The sequence below is a fragment of the Drosophila yakuba genome, chromosome 2R (assembly GCF_016746365.2).
Source record: "Drosophila yakuba strain Tai18E2 chromosome 2R, Prin_Dyak_Tai18E2_2.1, whole genome shotgun sequence".
Taxonomy (NCBI): domain Eukaryota; kingdom Metazoa; phylum Arthropoda; class Insecta; order Diptera; family Drosophilidae; genus Drosophila; species Drosophila yakuba.
This window is the reverse complement of record NC_052528.2, coordinates 10,201,269-10,220,614: the sequence shown is the minus strand read 5'-3', so window position 1 is coordinate 10,220,614 and position 19,346 is coordinate 10,201,269. Positions and strand designations below refer to the sequence as shown.

Below are 19,346 nucleotides of genomic sequence, written 5' to 3'. Positions count from 1 at the left end.
GACGAAGCTGACCTTCGGCTCCACCATCAAGGCCATTACGATGGCCAGTGCGACACCGGCTCACGGATCAGCAGCTAGCATCTCAGGCTGGGGCAAGACCTCCACCGGTGGCTCCTCGTCAGCGACACTGCTCTTTGTGGACACAAAAATTGTGGGGCGCACACAGTGTGCGAGTTCCACTTACAAATATGGTTCCTTCATCCAAGCAACCATGATCTGTGCAGCGGCGTCGAACAAGGATGCCTGCCAGGGTGACTCTGGCGGACCTCTGGTATCCGGAGGCCAGCTGGTGGGCATCGTCTCCTGGGGACGGGATTGTGCCGACGCCAATTATCCCGGCGTGTATGCCAACGTTGCCGAACTGAGAGATTGGGTCCTTAGGGCCCAGAAGACTGTCTAGCTTATGTTAAGCACAATAAAATCGCACTCGTAGTACGTAGTTTAACTGCAGCTGGCAGGGCTTTTATTTCTACTACTGCTTCCGCTCATTTACTGCTCAACAGCAGTGACTTCTGAATCCCGTCCCCAGAGCCGGTCCTCAGAGCCAGCACACATGCGGCAGCAGGACGTGCCCTTCCTGTGGGCCACGCCGCTCGTTTGGCTCATGCAATCTGGGTCAGTCCACAGGGGTTGGCCGCCGGGTGGGGCCTTCAGTTCTGGCGGGGAATAGGGGCGGCACGATGGCAAGACAGTTACAGCGTTTGCATACTCAACGACCAGTAAAGTCGGGTGACATATCTGTGACATGGCTGGGAATGACATGTAAAATCTCTCTCTATTACATTTACACGCTTTTATTTAAAACCAAATTTAAGTTGCCTGATTTGGTTTCAATAATACAATTTTTGGATGTCATTTACTACATCGTTTTCTGCTGATTGTTTAACTTCCTCACTGCTTATTAAGTTCTAAATTATTTAAACTTCCTTTAAGTTACGTATTTCTGTTCGTGAACAAAAATGTTCTGTATGCAGTGCATGTGCACTTCAAATTGGTTATCTCCAATTTTCCTGAGGGGTTTAAGCGTTTTACAACGTTCGATAGTCGTCATTTAAATAACTAATTTATAGCTAACAATAAATTCTGAATGCAGAAGTGCCTGATAATGCCGTGCAAACATTCTGTTTGCGTTTTGTAATTGCTCTTTTAAAGCTTTTTTAATTGTATGTCAACGGAAAGGTTTGTGCACAAATACATACAAGGTGTTGTAAATTATTTATTATTTTAACCAGGTTATATTTCCATTGGCATATTAATAATAAATAACAGTCTTAATCGTTATGGAATACTACTGTTCATCTGACAGATTTATATCAACTGACAAAAGTGCGCCATAGTATAAGTAGTTAAGTAGAAGCGAAAACCATCTTGACCTTCCAAAAGCGCCAAATCTAGAAAATCAGCACAGCATATGTTTGCGTATATTGACCGGGTCAATTGAAAGTGTGCGGTCTATAAGCAAATTAAGTAGTTAGCAAACAAATCTCCGGGAGCTACTGGTAGTGAAAAGCCGCACCCTCGCTCCACTGGAACACAGACCACGGGGCGCCAACGTTATTGATCCAAAACGAGAAACGAGAAGGCGAGAGGGCATAAGGAGATGCCCGGCCCGGCCCCGCCCGACGAACAAGCAGCATCTACGGATGGTGACTAGCCTATTGACTATTGACTAGCCAGGAATTTTTGGGAATCCATCATCTACGCCAAGCCCGCACTCACCTTCGTACTCCGTACGCTTCCTTCGCAGAAACGAGGCCGTCATTCGCAGTCCACGTTGTGCCAGAACGGAAACCCGACTCTTGCCGCTCTGACGTGACAGTATGGAGCCCTTGGAATCCTTGCGGTTGGATGACCGACGACGGGAGGAGAGTGTCCCGGCCACGGAGGTGGACACCGAGGCAGGGGGCTGCAGTCCAGAGACCGGGGTCACCGGCGTATTGGGCGTATCCGAGTCAATAAAGCCGAGGTTGCTATTGGCACTATTCAGGTGGATGCTGGAATGGTCCGGCGGACCGCAAAGCGTAACACTGCCACCGCTGTGCACACTGTGCGAGACGGAGGCGGCTAGCTGCTCATCCAGGCCATCGGAGGCCCTTGGCGTCAGGTGTTCCAGGGACTCAAAGTCTCGGTTTATTGCTGGCGGCATCGAGTGCCGGAACCACGAGTCCTGCCGCTGCTGGGCGACGCGTTGCTGCCGCCTTCGCTGGCTAGCCGAAGATCCCGAATGGTTCCGCAAACATCCATCGGGATCGCCCCCAGATCCATGGCCCGGACTCCGAAGCTCCAGGCTCTGGCGCTGGTAGCTGCCCGACATTCTAAAGGCTATTCCAATCAGGAACTGGCTCCCAAGGCACTACTTGGTCAGTATTCTAAGTCTGCAGGCACTCTCAAGGCACTTGTGGCTACCAAATTGTTCTCCAATCTCGTTATGTAAGCTGTTCAACCGCTGGTTTGGTGGGTGGTTCCATGGTCGTCTCCAAACCGACTTCCTTTACCCAATTCCTTTGCCCAATTTGTGGGCCTTGACTCTGACAGGTGTTGAGAACCGGAACAACTGCCGAATCAGACGCTGCCATTAGTCGAGCGACTTTAAAGGCCTGGATTCCGGCCAGTACATCAAAAATTCATTGCAGTTCTGACATTTAGGGGTAATGGTGTTTGCTTGTCACGCATATCAAGTCGGGGCGCGCTTTTACTTGCGGAGGAGATACAAGTATCTATATACTTTTAAATGCCTTCCTTTCCTATAATCGAATCGAATGGTATCGCATTCTCCGAGCATAAATCTGTGACAGTCAAAATAATTAAAGCGTCGCTCACGGCGGAAACCTTCAGATTATCGAACTGCACTCACAACTCCAAGTGGCACAGCAACTGCAGTGCTAAATTTTGAATTTACACCTCTCCAATTACGCTACGCCGTAATTGCAAAGAGTACGAAAAGGAGCGGGATTGCGGGGCCGCTTTCAACGATTTCCCATGCCAAGGGAAGGCAATTGGTCCTGGCGGAAGCGCCGCGGAAAAAAGCACGTCCAAACCGAACCGTAGTCAAAAGCCAACTGCGGATCCTTCACGGGCAAAAGGAAAAGGGACATCAACTCGCACACAGCCGCATTCGGTCCATGGATACGAGTGCCCGAGCCCTTTAGCCGAACTTTCCCGATTGTGGACTATGAAAAGTTTTCAAAAATATATATGTGTCGCTCAGGAATACCCGCTTCAATGTGGGCCACGCTACAGCACTAAATAAACTACGAGATAAATTGGGCAACTATGAAAGTGAGGCGACTGTTTATATTTTACATTTTTCAGGCGAGAGCGCACTAGCTTCTGCTTTTGCCACTCAAGTTTATTTCCGCTGCAACGTGTCATCGCGGCCCATTAGCTCAGCTGGTTAGAGCGTCGTGCTAATAACGCGAAGGTCGCGGGTTCGATCCCCTCATGGGCCAATATGCTTTTTTTTCTTTTTTTTTTTTATTATTTATGAAAGCCATGTGGAAGAGTTGGTATCCAGGTGCTCGTTAAGTAATCTTATCGTCGTACTGTCAGAGACCGAGATTCAACACTTCATTTATAAATATTTGCTGGCATATTCTATTTTTGGGGCGTTTTCAACTTGTAAACTATTCGGGCTATACACTATTACTTGGCTATGACGAATTTTAAAGAACTTTGGGAGGTAAACATAATATAATGCTGAACCTTATCGTTTACTAACATATTTTTAGTTACGGTGACTAATTTGATAGATCAGGTAAAGTAAACTTTTCGATTAGCTCGGAATTTAATAACCTGATTAGTTCATTTGGTGGTATAACTGTTAGCCTGTATAACTGTATACCACCCTTAAAAACGAATAATAATTGAATATGTAAATGCATTGAATGTGCAATGTGTGTAAGTATGACTACATTAGACAAGCCTGCAGTTTGAGAGCCGACAGCTTAAAGATTAAAGAAGCTAGGGTCTGAAGGGCTTGAGGTTTGGGATTACTTACAGGTATTCAGGAGGCCGGGTTCGGGTAACTCGCTGCGGCGAAACGACAGTCGAAAGCGGGAAATGGAGGGCATTGCTTCTTGGCGAGCAGCAACTGGTGACCGAGCACAAACATCCGAGACAGAATCGCAGCGGGGAAAAGCCAAGAAAAGCGGCCCTTGTTTGGCTTCCGTTTGTAGATGCAATTCCACACAATCCGTTCAGTTCAGTTCCGCGAAGAAGGCGAAATCATTTATGGCAGCAAACATAAATGCTAAACACTACACCGCACTAATATTTACGCACTGATAGATTGCATGGCGTTCTATTTGAGCACAGTGAATAATGTATGTGCATAGCCTACGTTCATATGTACATATGTACATATATTTATTTTGATAAGGTGGTAAACAAAGCCGCAAGCAAGGCGATAAGGTGCTCTTACACCGTTGCAAGCTTTCTTCTCCAACTGAACTTGGAACCCAAATTGCCTTAACGGTTTATGGCTCTATAGTTATGGTAAACACGAGTCGCGATGCTGCTTTTTGTTTTTTGCCATTTTGCGCTTTTTATTAATTTCAGCTGGCACGGTTGCATTCGCACTCTCGACGGTCTGGCAGCGCTGCCGCAAAACAGCTGTTTGCAATTTAGCGACTATCGTTGGGTGACTATTCAAAAAGTCCGTTAAACATTTTTTTTTAGTTTTGTATGTTTATGTTTGGCATGGAACAAACAAAATATTCAATGCAGTTAGGATATTAAATGATTTTTTATATTTAAGTTGACATTAAGTTCTAGAACCTTATAAACAACCCATCCTCATCCTATATAGTGCACATTATTTAAAAATTCGTCGCGCCCACAACTCCAGTTAATACAAAACACGTACAAATAATTCTAACGCAAGTGTTTATTCCATAAAACGACGGGTACAAATGGCTTAAGTTCTAGATCTTGTTCTCCAGGACAACGCACACTACTTTTTACACATTGTACAAAGGGATGTTTCGAACGAAAAAAGAGTTATTGGATGGCAACGTAGTTAAACCGTTTTGGCCGGCAAGTCAAACAATTATTTCAATATCCGTTTCGATGGTTAACTGAAATCAAGGATTAGAGCAGTTAAGCGTAGGAGAATACATTAATCAGGCATTAACTACACGCAAGTGATTGCAAAATGGAGGGTTATGCGAGACAAGAATCGGGTCGAGTATGCTAGATAATATTCGTAAAAGTTATGATACTAGGGGATTGATATATATACAGTCTAATATACATGTGTCATTCAATATGAATGAGTGCGCCGGGTTAGATACATATTGTCAGCACTCAGTTTCAAGTTAGCTTTGTTTTGTGCTTAAAACAGGTGTGTGATATTTCATTCAATGGGTTCGATTCCCTCAACAGTCTTTAGAAAATGCATGGGTATTTCGTACTAATAGCTTCGTTGTTTTCGGTCTTTTAAAGCAAAAAAAAAACATAAATAATTGACATCAAGTTAGCAACGAGACAACAAAATACAATGCAGATAAATTATATGAATGGAAAGAACAATTTGAAATGGCAATTGAACTTTGGGTGAATGGCCTCTCAGGTTAATGCTGATATACTGGACGTCGGCGCGATCGTTATAACTCATTCTCCATGTTTGAGCGAACGTTTCGCAGCACGTTGTGCGTTTTTAGTATTTGATTTTTGATGTCTTTCTCAACTTGTGCTTTTGCTTTGTTAGCCATACGCAACTTTTCGTAGGTGTCTTCAAATGCGCGCTTGGTGCGGATTAGTTTGCGCCGCAACTCGGCGTTTTCAAGATCTACCTTGGCACAGTCGTGTACTGTGGCTGCACCAGCTGCCAGGTTGCTCTTGCTGTCGGGTGAAGCAGATTCTGTGGTGAAAGGAACAGATTTTAGTTGGATAATCTCTTTTTTGTAGAAGTTTGACCTAAACTCACCCTCTGACTTTGTCTTTGAGCTCGTTGCCCCCTCCGTTTTCAGCTCTACAGTCTTAAGCATTGCTCGTTGGGCGTTGGATAGCTCCACGTTGGATACCCTGCCGGCATCGCTTTCTATGCCAAGATCGGGAGATGATGTGTTTACCCTCTGGCCTACTACTGCGGAACCAGCCTGCTTGGACGTTGTAACCTGACCCGATGGCGGTCCCATGGACACAGCCACCTCTTCGGATGTGTAACCGGACTGGGAAACATCGCTGCTGTTGGAGCGCTTCTGCAACAGCTTTTGCTGCTCTTCCTTGAGCGCCTCCAGTTGCAGCCTCAATTCCTCGGAACGCTTCTCCAGTTGCAGTTTGTCGTTGTAGGCCTTTGTGCGCTCCATAACCGCCTTGGAGGCCTGTAGTGTGCTCTCGTCCAGCTGCTTTTTGAGGGCCCGCGTGGCCAGCTCGTTCTCGACCAGTGTCTGCTTCAGCTCCTTCTCGTTTTCTTGGTGATAGTCCAGTGATCGTTGCAGCTCCAACAACTGTTGAGCCTGCTCCTGGTAAGTGGTCAGTGCCACCCAGTCGCGTTCGAGAGCGTCCTGGTGCAGGCGCTCGTGCTCCTCCAACTGCTGCGCGGCATCTAGTTTGAGTTGCGTTAGTTGCGATTGCAGGTTGTCTACTGAATCGGCGTGTTGCTGCTCCATTTCCTGCATTTGCTGCTGCAACGCCTGCAGTTCCATCTCGGTTATCTGTGAATCTGCCGTCAGAGTGCTTTGAGCCAGTTTTAGTTGGTCAATCTGCTGGTTCTTAAGCTCCAGCTGGCGTTGCAACTCCACCATGCGCTGATCCTCGTGTGAACCAATAGCTTGCAGGTCCGCAGTCAGAGCTTCGTTGATAACTCGCAATTGTTCCAATTTTTGACTGATATCCAGGAAGCGCAGTTGCTCCTGCTTGTATCTATTGTCCAGATCCACCATCTGGCACTGTACACTAAGCATCCGTTCATCTTTTTGGGCAATTTGCTCCTCCAGCTGGGCGATACGCTCGCTGTTGCGATTGCGATCCTGACGGGTAGCGCAGGTTCTTCCCTCACTTTCCGACTCGCTGACCGCCTGCTCCGGCGCCGCCAGACTGTTGGAAGTTTCGTCCAGGCCAATACGTGCCAAGGAAACCTTGCGATCAGGCTCTGACCAGGCCTCTGACTCGCTCTGGTTATCCAACTGCTGGGAGGGCAGTGGCAGGGAGCGGCGCTCTTTCCTCTGTCCTTCTGAGCTGCGTCGCTTTTCCAACTCCTTTTTAAGAGCCTTGTTTTCGGCCTTTAAGTTCTCTACAGTCGGAGCCATGGAACTAGCGGCGTGCAGCTCCTCGTGGGAATTGAAAGTTTTGTGGCTTGCATCGCCTTCGGTGTACAGGATCTCGGAGAGATTGCACAGCTGGGCAAGGCTTTGATCAGCCAAGGATGTAGCCGTTATATTCAGGGTCATATTAAGACTCTTGGAGAGATCCAAGCTGCGATCCACCGCCTTGCGCATGGCATTGCGACGATCTGCGGCCAACACGCCCAGAACATCTTTGTGCTTCAGCAGAGAGTTGAGGAACCCAGCCAGCTCTTCCAATCGGTTCGTCAGCACACCGCAGACATCGACGCACTCCAGACGCCACTTGTCCGCCGTCTCCACTTCCGTGCGAGCTTGCTGAAGCTCCAAGCGCAACTGCCCAATCACAGCGCTGTTCTGTTGATCGTCTGCAAGGCGCTGGAAGAGCACATCCACCTTGCGCTGCAGTAGCTTGTTACGCTCCAGTGCCCTCATGTACTCCGCCTCCGTGAAGGATTGCTGCAGATCTGCTTCGCCGGCGGATTCCTCGCTTATCTGCGGCAACGTCTTCTGCTGGCTAGCCACCAGCTTCGTGAGGCGCTCCACCTCGCGATTTTTCTCCCATAGCTCCTTGTTGACCAGGTTTTGCAGATTCGCCGTCTTCTTCTTTACTTCCGTCTGCAGCTGCTTGATCTTCTCCTCCTGCTCGCCGATCTTTAGCTCGTAGCGCACCCTCAGGTTGGTGGACATTTCCAGGGAGCTGGCCTCGTTGTCACTCATGGAACGGCCGCTGGTGGATGGCGAAATTACCGTCTTAGAGCAGTCGTTCTAAAAGAAATACATCATCATTTGTAAAATAAATATATTGTTTACAACTAAGATCAAGATTAAACTTAGAATTAAAAAAAATGTCTTTAAATAATATTTTTCTGTGTCACGCATTATAAGCAGTTTGTTGGGCGACATATTTATGTCACTCAATTATAGAAGCGAAACATCTTTAGGTATTCCTAGCAATTCTTACGCCCTAGTAGCCTACAGTGCATGTGGCGCACTCGAGAAATCGAGGGTCAGTGTGTTTAAATTTAAATTTGAGCACAAATAACGCGTTTAATAATTTAAGTACTGTGACAAAGCAAACAACAATGTTCATATGCTGAATGAGTCACTCACTCTTTGCTAATTCAATTAACAAAGCTATGCAAATATTTGGTTGTATATGTAAGTACATATGTGGAAAAGCCATAAACAAATGGAAAATAACTGGGAATTAATCCTTACCTCCTTGTTTGCCGACTGTTCGTTCTCCTGGCTGAGCTTCTTTATCTCCTTCTCCTGGCTGCTCAGCTTTTGCATTAGCTTCTGAATGGTGCGGCAGGCCTGCTCGTGGATCCGTTCCCGCTCCTTGAGCTTCTCCTGGGCGTCCTGCAGCTCGCAAATCTTATCCGCCAGTTGGGCGCCCAGATCTCGCTTGGCCTGAAAGTGACCAGAGAAAACCGGAAATGGCTACAGCTTTTGGAGCAATAAAAAAACGAAGTCTTAGCTAAGGTTTATTCTAATACGTTTAATGGAGCTCAGCAACATTCATTCAATTGAGGCAGAGACAGGTGAGCAAATTTAATACACTTTAACAAAAAATTTGTCGACGTCTGAGGGAGCGACATTGTTCGAATTGAATATGGATATGGACAACTTCGGATTCATTGTATTGGATGGATTTCTTTCAACTATCAACGAAACCGAAACGAAGGATGATCAAATAGAGTACAAGATGCCGTCCAAATTAGACGGCCAGCTCATCCGACATGGAAGATACGGGAGTCCGATTCCGAGAAAGGAATGGCCGACCTCACAGGACACTTTAAGCGGGATATGGGTATTCTGCAGGCAGGAGTGCACCCGCACCACCAAGAGGATGATTTTGAGGGCTACGTGGCCCAGCGCCAAAGGAACTGCCGGAATCCAGTGAAGCTTGGCAGCGAATAGTTGTAGAAGGCAGTACTTGGCGCCGTCATGGCCATCAGCTGGGAATGGGTATGTCTGGTCTGGTAATGCCCCTGATGATAGATATACTGGGGACACGGATACGTTTGTTGCGGCAGCTGTGGACGACGACGTTTTAGGAGCTGAGCACACGGTTCGCTGGATGGTAAGGGCTTCACCTGACTGTCTTTCCAATGGCAAGGGCCCTTGTGCGACGATGGTCCCTGACTGCCACACAAAACGCTGATCGATGAGAAGTTTGAATGCAATGAGGATGTGCTGCCGCTACGTTCAAGAGAAGATGTGATACCAACCCCGGCATCCGCCGCCATGCGCATCGGCTGCACGATGGCCACGCCGCGATCCAGTTGCCGCACCTCCTTCTGCTGCAGGTTTTCGGACAGTTCACGGAAGTAAACATTCTGTTGCCTCATTATCTCCAGTTCGGCATTCAACTTGGCTATCAATGCCTCGTACTTTAGCACGTTTTTCATCATACTTCCGTACGACTTTTCCTTACGCTTGATTGTGGCCTTGGAGAGGGAGGATGGCAAGTTGAGGTGGGTATGGCTGAGGAAGTGGGAGGTTGGGACTCACTTCCAATAGCAGGATGGACTGACGCTGCACGTCCATCGTATTGGCGGCCTCCTTCATCGAGCCGACTTGCCGCAGCAGCTCATGTTCTAGGGTTCGAGTGGAGGTCACCAGTTTCTGGTTCTCCCTCCTACAGACTTCTATTTCAGCCTTAAGAGGGTCTAGGGTCTTCTAAACATAAAGGGTTCTCGTAAACCCAGTTACCGAATACTCTACAAGGGAATTACTACTAAATCGATTTACTTACGCTGGATAACTCGGCGGATTCTGTTTCCTTTTCGAGGCGCTCCACCAGCTCGGCATTCTTGATGGCCAGCTCTTGAATCTTGGCCTCACAGGCTGTCAGGGATTCCAGGCGCTCGGCCAGCGTGAATTCCAGCTCGTTCTTGGCCGCTATGTTACGTGCATCGGATTTCACCAGTTCCTCCTCCAATCTCTGCACCTCCGATTCAAGGCGCAGCAGTTTCTTGGCGTCAGCGACGTTTTCGCCTGGTTGACCAGACTCCGCCACCTAGGAAAACGAAAATAAATGCTGTTAGTTACTGCTTTCAAAAAGGGCATGGATAAAACTCACCTGATAGGCGTGTATCTGCTCTTGCAACTCGTCGATCATTGCCTGGCTGTCAAAGTCCGCTTTGCGCTGCAGTTCCTCGTGGTGAGAAATCGCACGGGCGGCATCCTTGAGCAGCTCCATCTTTTCATCGACGGTTTTTCTCAGCGTCTCGATTTCGATCTTGGCATCGATAAGCTGTTTGCTCAAGGAGTCTGAGGAATGGTTGGCCCGGGCACCCGGCTGACCCTCCTCCATGAAGTAGATGCGCAGCTTTAGATTGAAGTTCTCCTTGCGCAGCGTGGACATCTGCTCCTCCAACTCCCGCACAGAGCGCCCTTGCATCGCCAAGGGCGAGTGGCTGCCGCCCGTAGGTCGCGCCACGTCGAAACTAGCATCTGCAAAGAAGACGGAGGTATTGATATTAATTTGGAGTGTCGAGGAACGCATGAGGATATCTTCACTGACTAAGAATCTTAAGATTTCTCGGATTATGCGACGTCGATGAGCGATTTCTATTCATGATTTTTTAGCTTTCACCTAGCCGTTAGGGCGCAACCACATATAAAATATAAAATGGCAACGGCGCGGCCGAATAAATGTACGAATGCTCGTGTGTGTAGCCAAAACGGAATCCTAATATGCAATGGTTTCCATGCTAATGAAGTAGGACGTAAAGTTCATAGCCTGCTTGAAAAAAGTAGAAAAACCATCGAATTCCTAACACCTAAATCTAACACCTCTAGAGATGTCCACTTAGCAAGGAGAATATATCTGCCATAGTCATGGTAAAACTTACATGAGTTCTCCATGGTGACATCTTGCAGGGCTCCCGGACTGGTGCTGTAAACAAAAAAGAGAGAAATCAGTTAATTAAGCACACTAAAAGCAACTCGTTGTGACCTCGCAGCAGAACGTCCAATAAAACAAGTCGACTTTAAACGGTAATTAAGATTTTAATTTCGCATACATAAATTTTCATATTTCGGCAGTGATGACCTAATGGGCAGACAATCTCTAAGAATCTTTGAACTCCGCCAGCTCGTCGCTGGCCTTCAAATCAGTGGCATTCCCTGGCTGGAAACACTCATCGATGGCATCCAATGTGCCATTGCAAAACTCCGGGTAGACGGACCAGGCCGTCCAGCCCTGTTGCTTCTGGATGAGCCGAGCGCACTGGACGGCCATGGTGATGTCGTCGCTCAGAAGGCTAGTGCAATTCACGTTGCAATCGTTGAATGCATAGTACTCCGTACGATTCGGCGGCGCACACCAGTAGCGATCGCTGATCTGGAACACTCCGTAGTCCCGGGAGCCATCCGCATTGGCCTGGCCCACAACGTGCGTGTTGAAGCGGCTCTCAAATTCGGCAATACAAAGCCACAAGGGTAACTCAGATTTCGGGACATCCAGTATGTAAAGTTGGCCAGCTAGTTCGCAGGGCTGCAGGCGAATGGTCAGCAGCGGGGGAATCCCGTGGAACAGGAACCACAGCAACGGGAGTACTCTCACTTTCGACCAACTTGATCGGACCATTCCAAGCGGGCTCCAGTCACGAAGTGGCTCTCCACCTCCGGCCATCAAGATATCTCTACACTAGTATCTAGCGATCTTGGCTAGCGCGCTTAATCCGATTCTATAACCGGTTTGCATTATTTGGCCCGGCTTATGACTTAAATCGGCAATAAATAGTGGAAAATAGACGGACAATTGCAACAAGGTTTGATGTTGCGTTGCACTTTGTTCTGACTGCTAAGAATCTACTATTAATTAATGACATTTCTCCCCTGTACGAAACTGGAAATGATCGAGATTTCTATTTTGGGCATATACTGTCTAATTAAGAGATTTGCTTTGATTTTCACGAGATATTCATTGGTGCGGGAAAGTAGCAGAATCATTTTCAATCAAATGAGCACCTACAGTGGGTTACTTATTGATTTCACAAGCAAACTAAAATGGTTTTAATGATATTAAGTACGGCGAAACTTTCCATACGTGTTTTGAAATATTTACAATTAATCCAGTTTTGAAATAGTAACCCGGTTTGACCTTCATCGTTAGGTTAACAAAACTATTGAATAGCAGCATAAAACTATGAACCGCACAGTACGTTTGTTCTATCAATTGTAGACACACCCAATTGCCCAAATCGGCAATCAACCTCTTTTTTCGATTCTGCCCAATTGCGCTGTGAACTAAATTTCAGCTAAAGTCACACTTGAATGATCGCACTTCCAAAAGCCGCAAGTCGGAATGGATGAGATTACACTTCCGCGCCTTAAATCCGCCGGTGAATCGGGCAAGAGGGAGGTCCAATTAGACAGTGTATATTACGTACAGTGGGCCCAACTAATAAAGAATGTAGAATACAGAATATAGAACTTACCAGAATGGCGAGTTGCTGGAATTCAGAGAGTATCTCTTGAATGGGGAGCCAGGTACATCCGCCGATTGGTTCAGTGAGGTAGATCGAAAGATACCCGCCATATTCTATGTTTCATTTAGCATTTGCGCTCTTACTCGCGTTTATTTATATTTTATGCACACTTTCCTTCACTAGATTCTGTAGATATTTGCAGCGACTCTAATTTTGAGATTTAATTAGTTGCGTTTACACGGGGTGGACACGTCATCCCTGGCTGTTGTTGTTGTTGTTCTTGGCTTTATTCCCCAAATACTTTCGCGGCGCACGCCAGACTTCGTTACGTATCCGCCATGTCGCCCTCCAAGGGGCGAGCTGCCATGAGTCATGGGCTGCTGGGCGATGCGACGTGCGCAGCAGCAATCAGGAGCATTCAGCCGTAGAGCGGAAGAAGCTTCAAAGAGTCTGGCGCTCCTACGGATGGGATGCATCCCATCCCCGAGAGGATGGGGGATGGACGACGCCACATGTGGGCCACCGCATCTTTCAAGATACTACCACCACATACATACACTGCACGCACCTCTGGTCGCTATTTATTTTGGGAATTGAGCAAACTGCAAACTGCAAAGCGGCGACCGCATTAGAAACTGCCAAATGTGAACGGAACGAAAAAACTTTGCCAAACATTTTCACTCATTGTTTTGTTTTGGCTTTCGGCTATCGCGCTGGTTACTATGGTGGTAATGAAAATCAATGGCTCAAGTCGAGAAGCGCCAGCTGAGCGACCTGGTCAATAACACCAACAGGTGGGCAGTGGAACCGTGCTGGAACATGTGTCTCTTCGGTTAGCACCTGAACTGCAGAGCGGGTGCATTTTAGAGCCCTCACATCAGCAGGTAAACAGCAGTTAGCACCCCATTCTCACCTTGCCTGGAACGCAGACTCATCTACCTGGCTGCCTGGCGCGCCTCGAGTGGGTGTCAAACTATGGCCAACGACACACAAAGGCGCCTGCTTTAATCAACAAAGAAATACAATAACAATAAACAGAAGTGGATCGAGCCAGCATCGAGTGATATGCGAAGGAGGCATTTCAGACAATAACCATATGCTAAAGGACGTACTGCATCTTGAAGGTTTTCGGACAGGCCAAATTTTTTTTTCAGAATATATTTTAATTCATATTTTATATGCAGAACAACAAATACTTCGATTTCGTTTATTATACATTTGATGCAAGATGTTTATTGTTCAAAATAACAAAGAAAATGTCAATTGAATAAGCGATACAATAGAGTGGTTCTTTATAAACAACGCCTCAGAGGATGCCCTCAAATATCTCAGCATTTTACTCAATTATATTATGACTAATGTATCTCTTTAAAATTCATGATTAATTATTAATTCGAACAATTGAATGACCCATTTGCATGATAAATTCGCCTCAAATTACACATTATATGTACGATACTGTACTTTACCAACCAGGATGCTTTTTTCGAGGGTAGGGAACCGAGCATTGCAGTTTGCAAGGGCAACAAAAGAGGTGCTCTTTTCCGTTTTACCCCATAGGGGTTAATTCCACGAGGCCATGACCCCTGATGGATGCACGTGTGTGTGTGCAACTAGCCCACACACACACGGGGCATACAAAACCGCCGACTGATAAGACGACTTATGGGGGAAACTCAGAGTTCCAGGAAGTGCGAAATCGCAGCCAATGATACGATGATACAACTGTCGATTGAATCCATGAAATGCGCTATTCCACAAACAAATTAATTCGTATACTTTTTCCCCGACTAAAATTAGCCGCAGCATCGTGGCGACAAACTAAAGCAAACCAAGCGAACGACAACAACAACATCAGGGGGCACATGCACAGATATCTTTAGTATTTCTAAGTATATATTACATTATTGTACATCCGAGCACACTTTGTACTTTATATGTACATATATCTGAGTATTTCGATTTGTTTTTCAACCGAGAAGCACCAGCATCCTCCGAATCGCTTATCCACAGCGCCGTGGGCAGTAAATACAAATCAATCTATCACTTTTTGTATCTCGCAGTGCAATATAAACAATTGCACTTATGTACAGATATGCATGTACAATCAATCACTCACACACCCGCACAACGCTTGACCCGCTGATTGTTTCTATTTACATTCGTATATATATATATATATATGAGTAGGTGTGTATATATGTACATATGGCACGATTGATAGCCGAGAGGCAAGCAAAATAAACCGAAAAACGCTCTCTGCACGTCCAAATAAACCGAAAGCTAGAACATAACTGACTGAAACTGAAACTGCGATGCGACCGATTCAGAGCAATTCAGGGCGACCCGAGGCAGAACGCAGGAAAGGGGCGGAAAACTCACTCGGACTCATCTGCGAGGAGCGGAAAATGCGCTCAGCAGATGTTACGCATTTCCCAATGCCGTACACTGCGAGAAGGCAGTGCGAAAGACTCGGTTCATTGGGCACGCATAATCGCCAAATATCAGTTGCATACTTAAGGGATTATGTGCTTTTACCAATATAAACTAAATTTTTTTTATTTTCAATCTAAATTTTAAAGAAAAGAGGGTTTAAATAACATAAAATTGTAATATTTTCCACTAACTATTATTTAAAATTATACAGTACTTTCTGTAAATAATTATTTTTGTACTTGGTACCAAACTTTTAACAACGTAATTTACTCTCTCTGGCGAATAAATAATATTTAAAGTAAACGTTTAAATAGGTGGTATTGCATACAATGTTACAAAACAAACGTAAAGCTTTTAGGATTACCAAAGATTGCATTTTGAAATTACTGAATGTATTTTATTTCTCAATACAAAATAATGGAAAGATTGCTTTAAATTTGTTTCAGTGCAGATGTGCTATTCCTCCTCTCTTCGAATTTTTTGGGGTGGGTAATACACCCATTGTACGCCTGTGCCTGTGAGCGTGCCTCCCCCTATGGGGCCGAGCACTGCGGATCTGGGAGAGCTCCAGCTGAGAGCGTTAGTTCCCGATCACAGTGGGCACGATCACCATGTCACATGGCGATCATCTGCTGCGCACTCTCAGTAGACAGGAGATTCGATGAGTGCGCAAACGCATCTTATTGGTATGTTATTGTTTATACTGGCATATAGCACTTACTCGTCTATGCTCTTGGACAGGGCCTCGGCCAGTTTGCGCAGGACCCTTCTGTCGATTTCGGAGGCGCCATTCTCCTCCAGGAAACTGGTCACGGTCTCGATCAAGGTGATTTCCCTCAAGGACGATGCACAGGTACCATTGCCATCGCCGCAATAGTCCCGCAAAACCTGCTTAGACTGGTCCATGGAAGGTCCTTAAATAATTTACTTTTGCACACAATAATCCTAACACTTGACAATTTGACAAAGGACGCTAACAATTACGCTTTTTTCTGTTTGGAAAATGAAGCGCGCTGAAACAGCTGTTTCTGGCGTCGCTTATCGAAATGCAGCCGTGTAAGGTACGGCAGCACTGCCATACAACGGAAAAAAGGTGGAACGCAGGCGTGGCAACGCTGTGCGTCGATTTACGTTACTGCAAAGTCGATTCTTATCGATGGTAAACAACATCGACGGTTTACGAAAATTAGCATTCGCCTGATAAGCAAGTGGAACACTACGGCCACCAGATATAACGCCATGCTATAAACGCTCCGCGGGCACGTTTTCGTCAGCCCCAGCCACAAACAGGCCAACTTCAGTCGGGGGCAGTACACAGGCAGAAAAAAAAACAGCAGCAACAGTGAAAAAGCTCCACCTCGAAAAACGCAACAATGTTTGCCACACTGAAAAACAAGATCAAGGAGGAAACTGGCGATGATGTGGTCCAATCGGCCAATCAACGTTATCCCGGCAACAACAACAACAATTACCGGCTACGTAGTCGCCGCGTTAGCATTAATTCCAACTCAGCTGATGATGTGGGCGGTGGCGGATTCTATAATGAGGTAAACGAAGCGAAAAAAAACAGTCTATTTGAGTATACTTATACAAAAAACGTATAAACAAACACCTCTACTCTTTTTTCAGTCGGAGCAACTGTGCCAGCTGCGGAGCCAGTGCAACGAGCTCACCACGAAGCTGTCCACCGTCACGCAGGGATTGCAGCAGTTGCAGGAGGAGAAGACCCGCGTGGACAAGACCAACGAGATTTTGCTAGAGAGTGTGCGTGTGGCCCAGACCCAGAAGGACATCTACTGCGAGGAGCAGGAGAAGATCCAGAATCTGCAGCAAATCGAGATTGACAAGCTGAAGAATCTACTAAGCTTTCGGGAGCAGGAGTCTGTGGATCGCATGGGTCTCATGCGCCAGCAGACCCAGCAAATCGAGTCCTTGAGCGAGGAACTAGAACGGCTGCGTCCCATTGAATCCGTGGCCGAAGATCTACGCGACGAACTAGAGCAACTGCGACATTCCACACAGCAGGAGAAGAACTTACTGACCACCACATTGGCGGCGGTACAGGAGGAGAACCGGCACCTCAAGAAGCGCATGAAGATCGTCGAAGAGTCGCGACTCGAGTCCCTGGGCAAACTAAACTCCGAGCAACAAGTGCAAGCCCTCATCCGGGAACATAAACTGCTGGAGCAGCACTTGGAGGAGGCCCATCTGCAGTTGTCGGACATCAAAGGCTCGTGGAGTGGCCAGAATCTGGCGTTGGAAACCCAAGTTAGTCGCCTATCAAAGCAAGTGGCCGAAGAGACCACCGAGAAGCGAAAGGCTCTTAAATCCCGCGACGATGCCATTGAAAGCCGAAAGCAGGTTTCATTTGAACTGGAAAAGGCCAAAGATGAAATTAAGCAGCGGGACGATAAGGTAAGTTATATTGTAATACCTACGTGCCAATACTAATGCACTTTAATTGCAGGTCAAGCTGCTGGAGGAGGAAATCGATGAACTCAGTGTGACCCTTAAAGAGTGCCGAGAGGAGAACGAGCAGCAAATCCTCTTTGAGCGCAACAAATCTGTGAGTATGCCTCCCGATTCTGACGATTTCCATTGGGACTTGTAACACTAATTTGCTCTACAATGCAGTACTAACATTAACAATTAAGTTCCTGGTTTACTTGGAATTTTCCACCCACACCTATTATGTAGTTTTTGATTGTAAATGTTTTCCTTTTCGCATTAAACTGATTTAATCGTTGGCAAACTTTTTAGTAAACTTTTTCCTTCAATAATGCACGCATATATGTTTACCCCCAATATCCCAAATGCTTGATGGAGATTTTGTAAACCAATAAACCGAATGTTCTCAGCAAAATCTGGAAACAGATGTAAAAGATCTCAAGACTCGTCTCACGGCAGCGGACGAAAGGTTCAGCGAGTACTCCTCGAATGCCGAGCAGGTGGCCCAAAAGCTACGCGCTCAAGTGACTGAAAAGCAGGAGCAGCTGGACGAAACCCTAATGCAACTGGAAATCGAACGAGAGGAGAAATTGACTGCAATACTTCGCAATGCGGAAATCGCCCAGAGCGAAGACATTTTACGACAGCAGTTGCGCTTAGAACGCAGCGAGGCCTCCGACCTCCAGGATAGGAATAATCAACTGGAAAGGGATATCTCTGAGGCACGGCAAACGTTGCAACAGGTCAGCACCACAGCGCAGGATAATGCCCACAAGTTGACCGAGTTCGAGGGAGTTCAGTTGGAGATAATCGAAAAGAATAAGGTTAGTTTTGGTATGCACGTTATTTGGTATATATAATAAACCAATTTTTTGTCTAGACAATAAAAACACTGAATCAGCGTTTGATTGACTTGAAAAAAACCGTGCAAAAGGAACTACGCAGTGCGCAGATATCCACAGACAGTGAATCTCATCCGACAACGACACCAGGTCACAGAATCTCAAGCTCATCTCTAGAGGGATATTCAACTGGTGACAGGGGAAATTGCGTCATAATGGACGAAGTTAATTTTCAATATTTGAAACACGTAATTGTTAAGTTCTTGACCAGTCGTGAGGTATGGAGTTTCATCCTTTTTCTGACGAATTATATTGATATCATGTGTATTTCTTTAGGTGGAAGCTCGCCACCTTGTACGTGCCGTATCCACCTTACTTCAATTGACTTCCGAGGAGGAAAAGCTGCTGCATGACACGTTGAATTGGAAGATGAGTTGGTTCGGCATGAAACCAACTTAAGTACCCACTGCAATACATCACATTTGTACTCTAGTCTATAGTCAATTCATAACGTTCGTGTAATATGTACATAGCAATTGCATACGCAGCACTGTGTTATTTTGTTAACAACAACATTCCATTTTGTTAAATAGTATTTATTTTTACCGTTGTGATTTTTATAATAAACTAACAATTATGTAAAAAGATTGTTTTTTATCCGTTCTTTGTGTTGTATTCCATTTTTGAATGACTATTCAAATCCATATCAACTTTTATAAAAACTTTTTTACTTTCGTAGAAAGTGTGTATAATACGTATATTTTACCTTACACGATATAAACTTCCACTCCACATTCCCAGGTGGCGCCATCTAGCCGTGGCACTTAACCAATTTAAAATTCCATTAATAAAAGACAATATTTAATTTTTTTAAAATACTGAATTTTACA

General features: G+C 45.9%; 5 protein-coding genes and 1 non-coding gene across 24 annotated transcripts in view; 3 read left to right on the top strand and 3 right to left on the bottom strand.

Moving 5' to 3' along the window:
* The window catches only part of LOC6529951 (trypsin alpha-3), a 905-nt gene extending 455 nt beyond the window's left edge, over positions 1–450 (top strand). Inside the window, exon 1 of the mRNA XM_002090869.3 lies at positions 1–450. This exon is cut by the window's left edge and continues 455 nt beyond it. Coding sequence (XP_002090905.3) covers positions 1–400 — 400 coding nt within the window. The 3' untranslated portion in view covers positions 401–450.
* LOC6529949 (phospholipid-transporting ATPase IA) overlaps positions 1–4,527 on the bottom strand; it is a 25,421-nt gene extending 20,894 nt beyond the window's left edge. For 4 of the 10 annotated variants that reach the window (XR_005560673.2, XR_005560672.2, XM_039372624.2 and 1 more), the window contains exon 1: positions 1,720–3,048. Coding sequence is in view for 7 of the 10 variants with exons in the window: in XM_039372624.2 (XP_039228558.1) it covers positions 1,720–2,314 (595 nt within the window). In the remaining 3 variants the exon portion in view is untranslated. Of the gene's footprint in view, positions 1–1,719; positions 3,049–3,997 lie in introns of those variants that run through there. The other 6 variants (XR_001454206.3, XM_015197044.3, XM_015197046.3 and 3 more) reach the window with 4 other exon arrangements.
* Trnai-aau lies at positions 3,376–3,449 on the top strand. Its single transcript has one exon. It is a non-coding gene; the product is annotated as a tRNA-Ile (tRNA).
* A 340-nt stretch (positions 4,528–4,867) lies between the features above and the next one.
* On the bottom strand, positions 4,868–16,173 carry LOC6529948 (centrosomin). 10 transcript variants are annotated; one of them, XM_015197041.3, is made up of 11 exons: positions 15,888–16,173; positions 11,150–11,193; positions 10,375–10,748; positions 10,048–10,311; positions 9,804–9,971; positions 9,521–9,739; positions 9,386–9,449; positions 9,084–9,325; positions 8,505–8,699; positions 5,927–8,051; positions 4,868–5,860 (listed from the first exon to the last, which is right to left on the bottom strand). In XM_015197041.3, the coding sequence occupies exons 1-11, from the start codon at positions 16,070–16,072 to the stop codon at positions 5,604–5,606; spliced, it is 4,137 nt and encodes a 1,378-aa protein (XP_015052527.1). In that variant the 5' UTR covers positions 16,073–16,173; the 3' UTR covers positions 4,868–5,603. The 10 variants fall into 10 exon arrangements, with proteins under 10 accessions (XP_015052527.1, XP_002090903.2, XP_015052519.1 ...); XM_002090867.3 differs by lacking the exons at positions 11,150–11,193; positions 15,888–16,173 and adding an exon at positions 10,819–11,002; XM_015197033.3 differs by lacking the exons at positions 9,084–9,325; positions 9,386–9,449; positions 9,521–9,739; positions 9,804–9,971 and having other exon boundaries at positions 4,868–5,075; positions 5,793–5,860; positions 15,888–16,172.
* On the bottom strand, positions 11,287–12,732 carry LOC26534917 (lysozyme 1). The gene has a single exon (XM_015197365.2). The coding sequence runs from the start codon at positions 11,929–11,931 to the stop codon at positions 11,368–11,370; it is 564 nt and encodes a 187-aa protein (XP_015052851.1). The 5' UTR covers positions 11,932–12,732; the 3' UTR covers positions 11,287–11,367.
* A 133-nt stretch (positions 16,174–16,306) lies between the features above and the next one.
* LOC6529946 (golgin subfamily A member 1) lies at positions 16,307–19,051 on the top strand. The gene is made up of 6 exons (XM_002090865.4): positions 16,307–16,713; positions 16,796–17,581; positions 17,634–17,732; positions 18,025–18,438; positions 18,495–18,734; positions 18,793–19,051. Exons 1-6 carry the CDS (start codon positions 16,540–16,542, stop codon positions 18,913–18,915), a joined length of 1,836 nt encoding a protein of 611 aa, XP_002090901.1. The 5' UTR covers positions 16,307–16,539; the 3' UTR covers positions 18,916–19,051.
* The last annotated feature ends 295 nt before the right edge of the window (positions 19,052–19,346 follow it).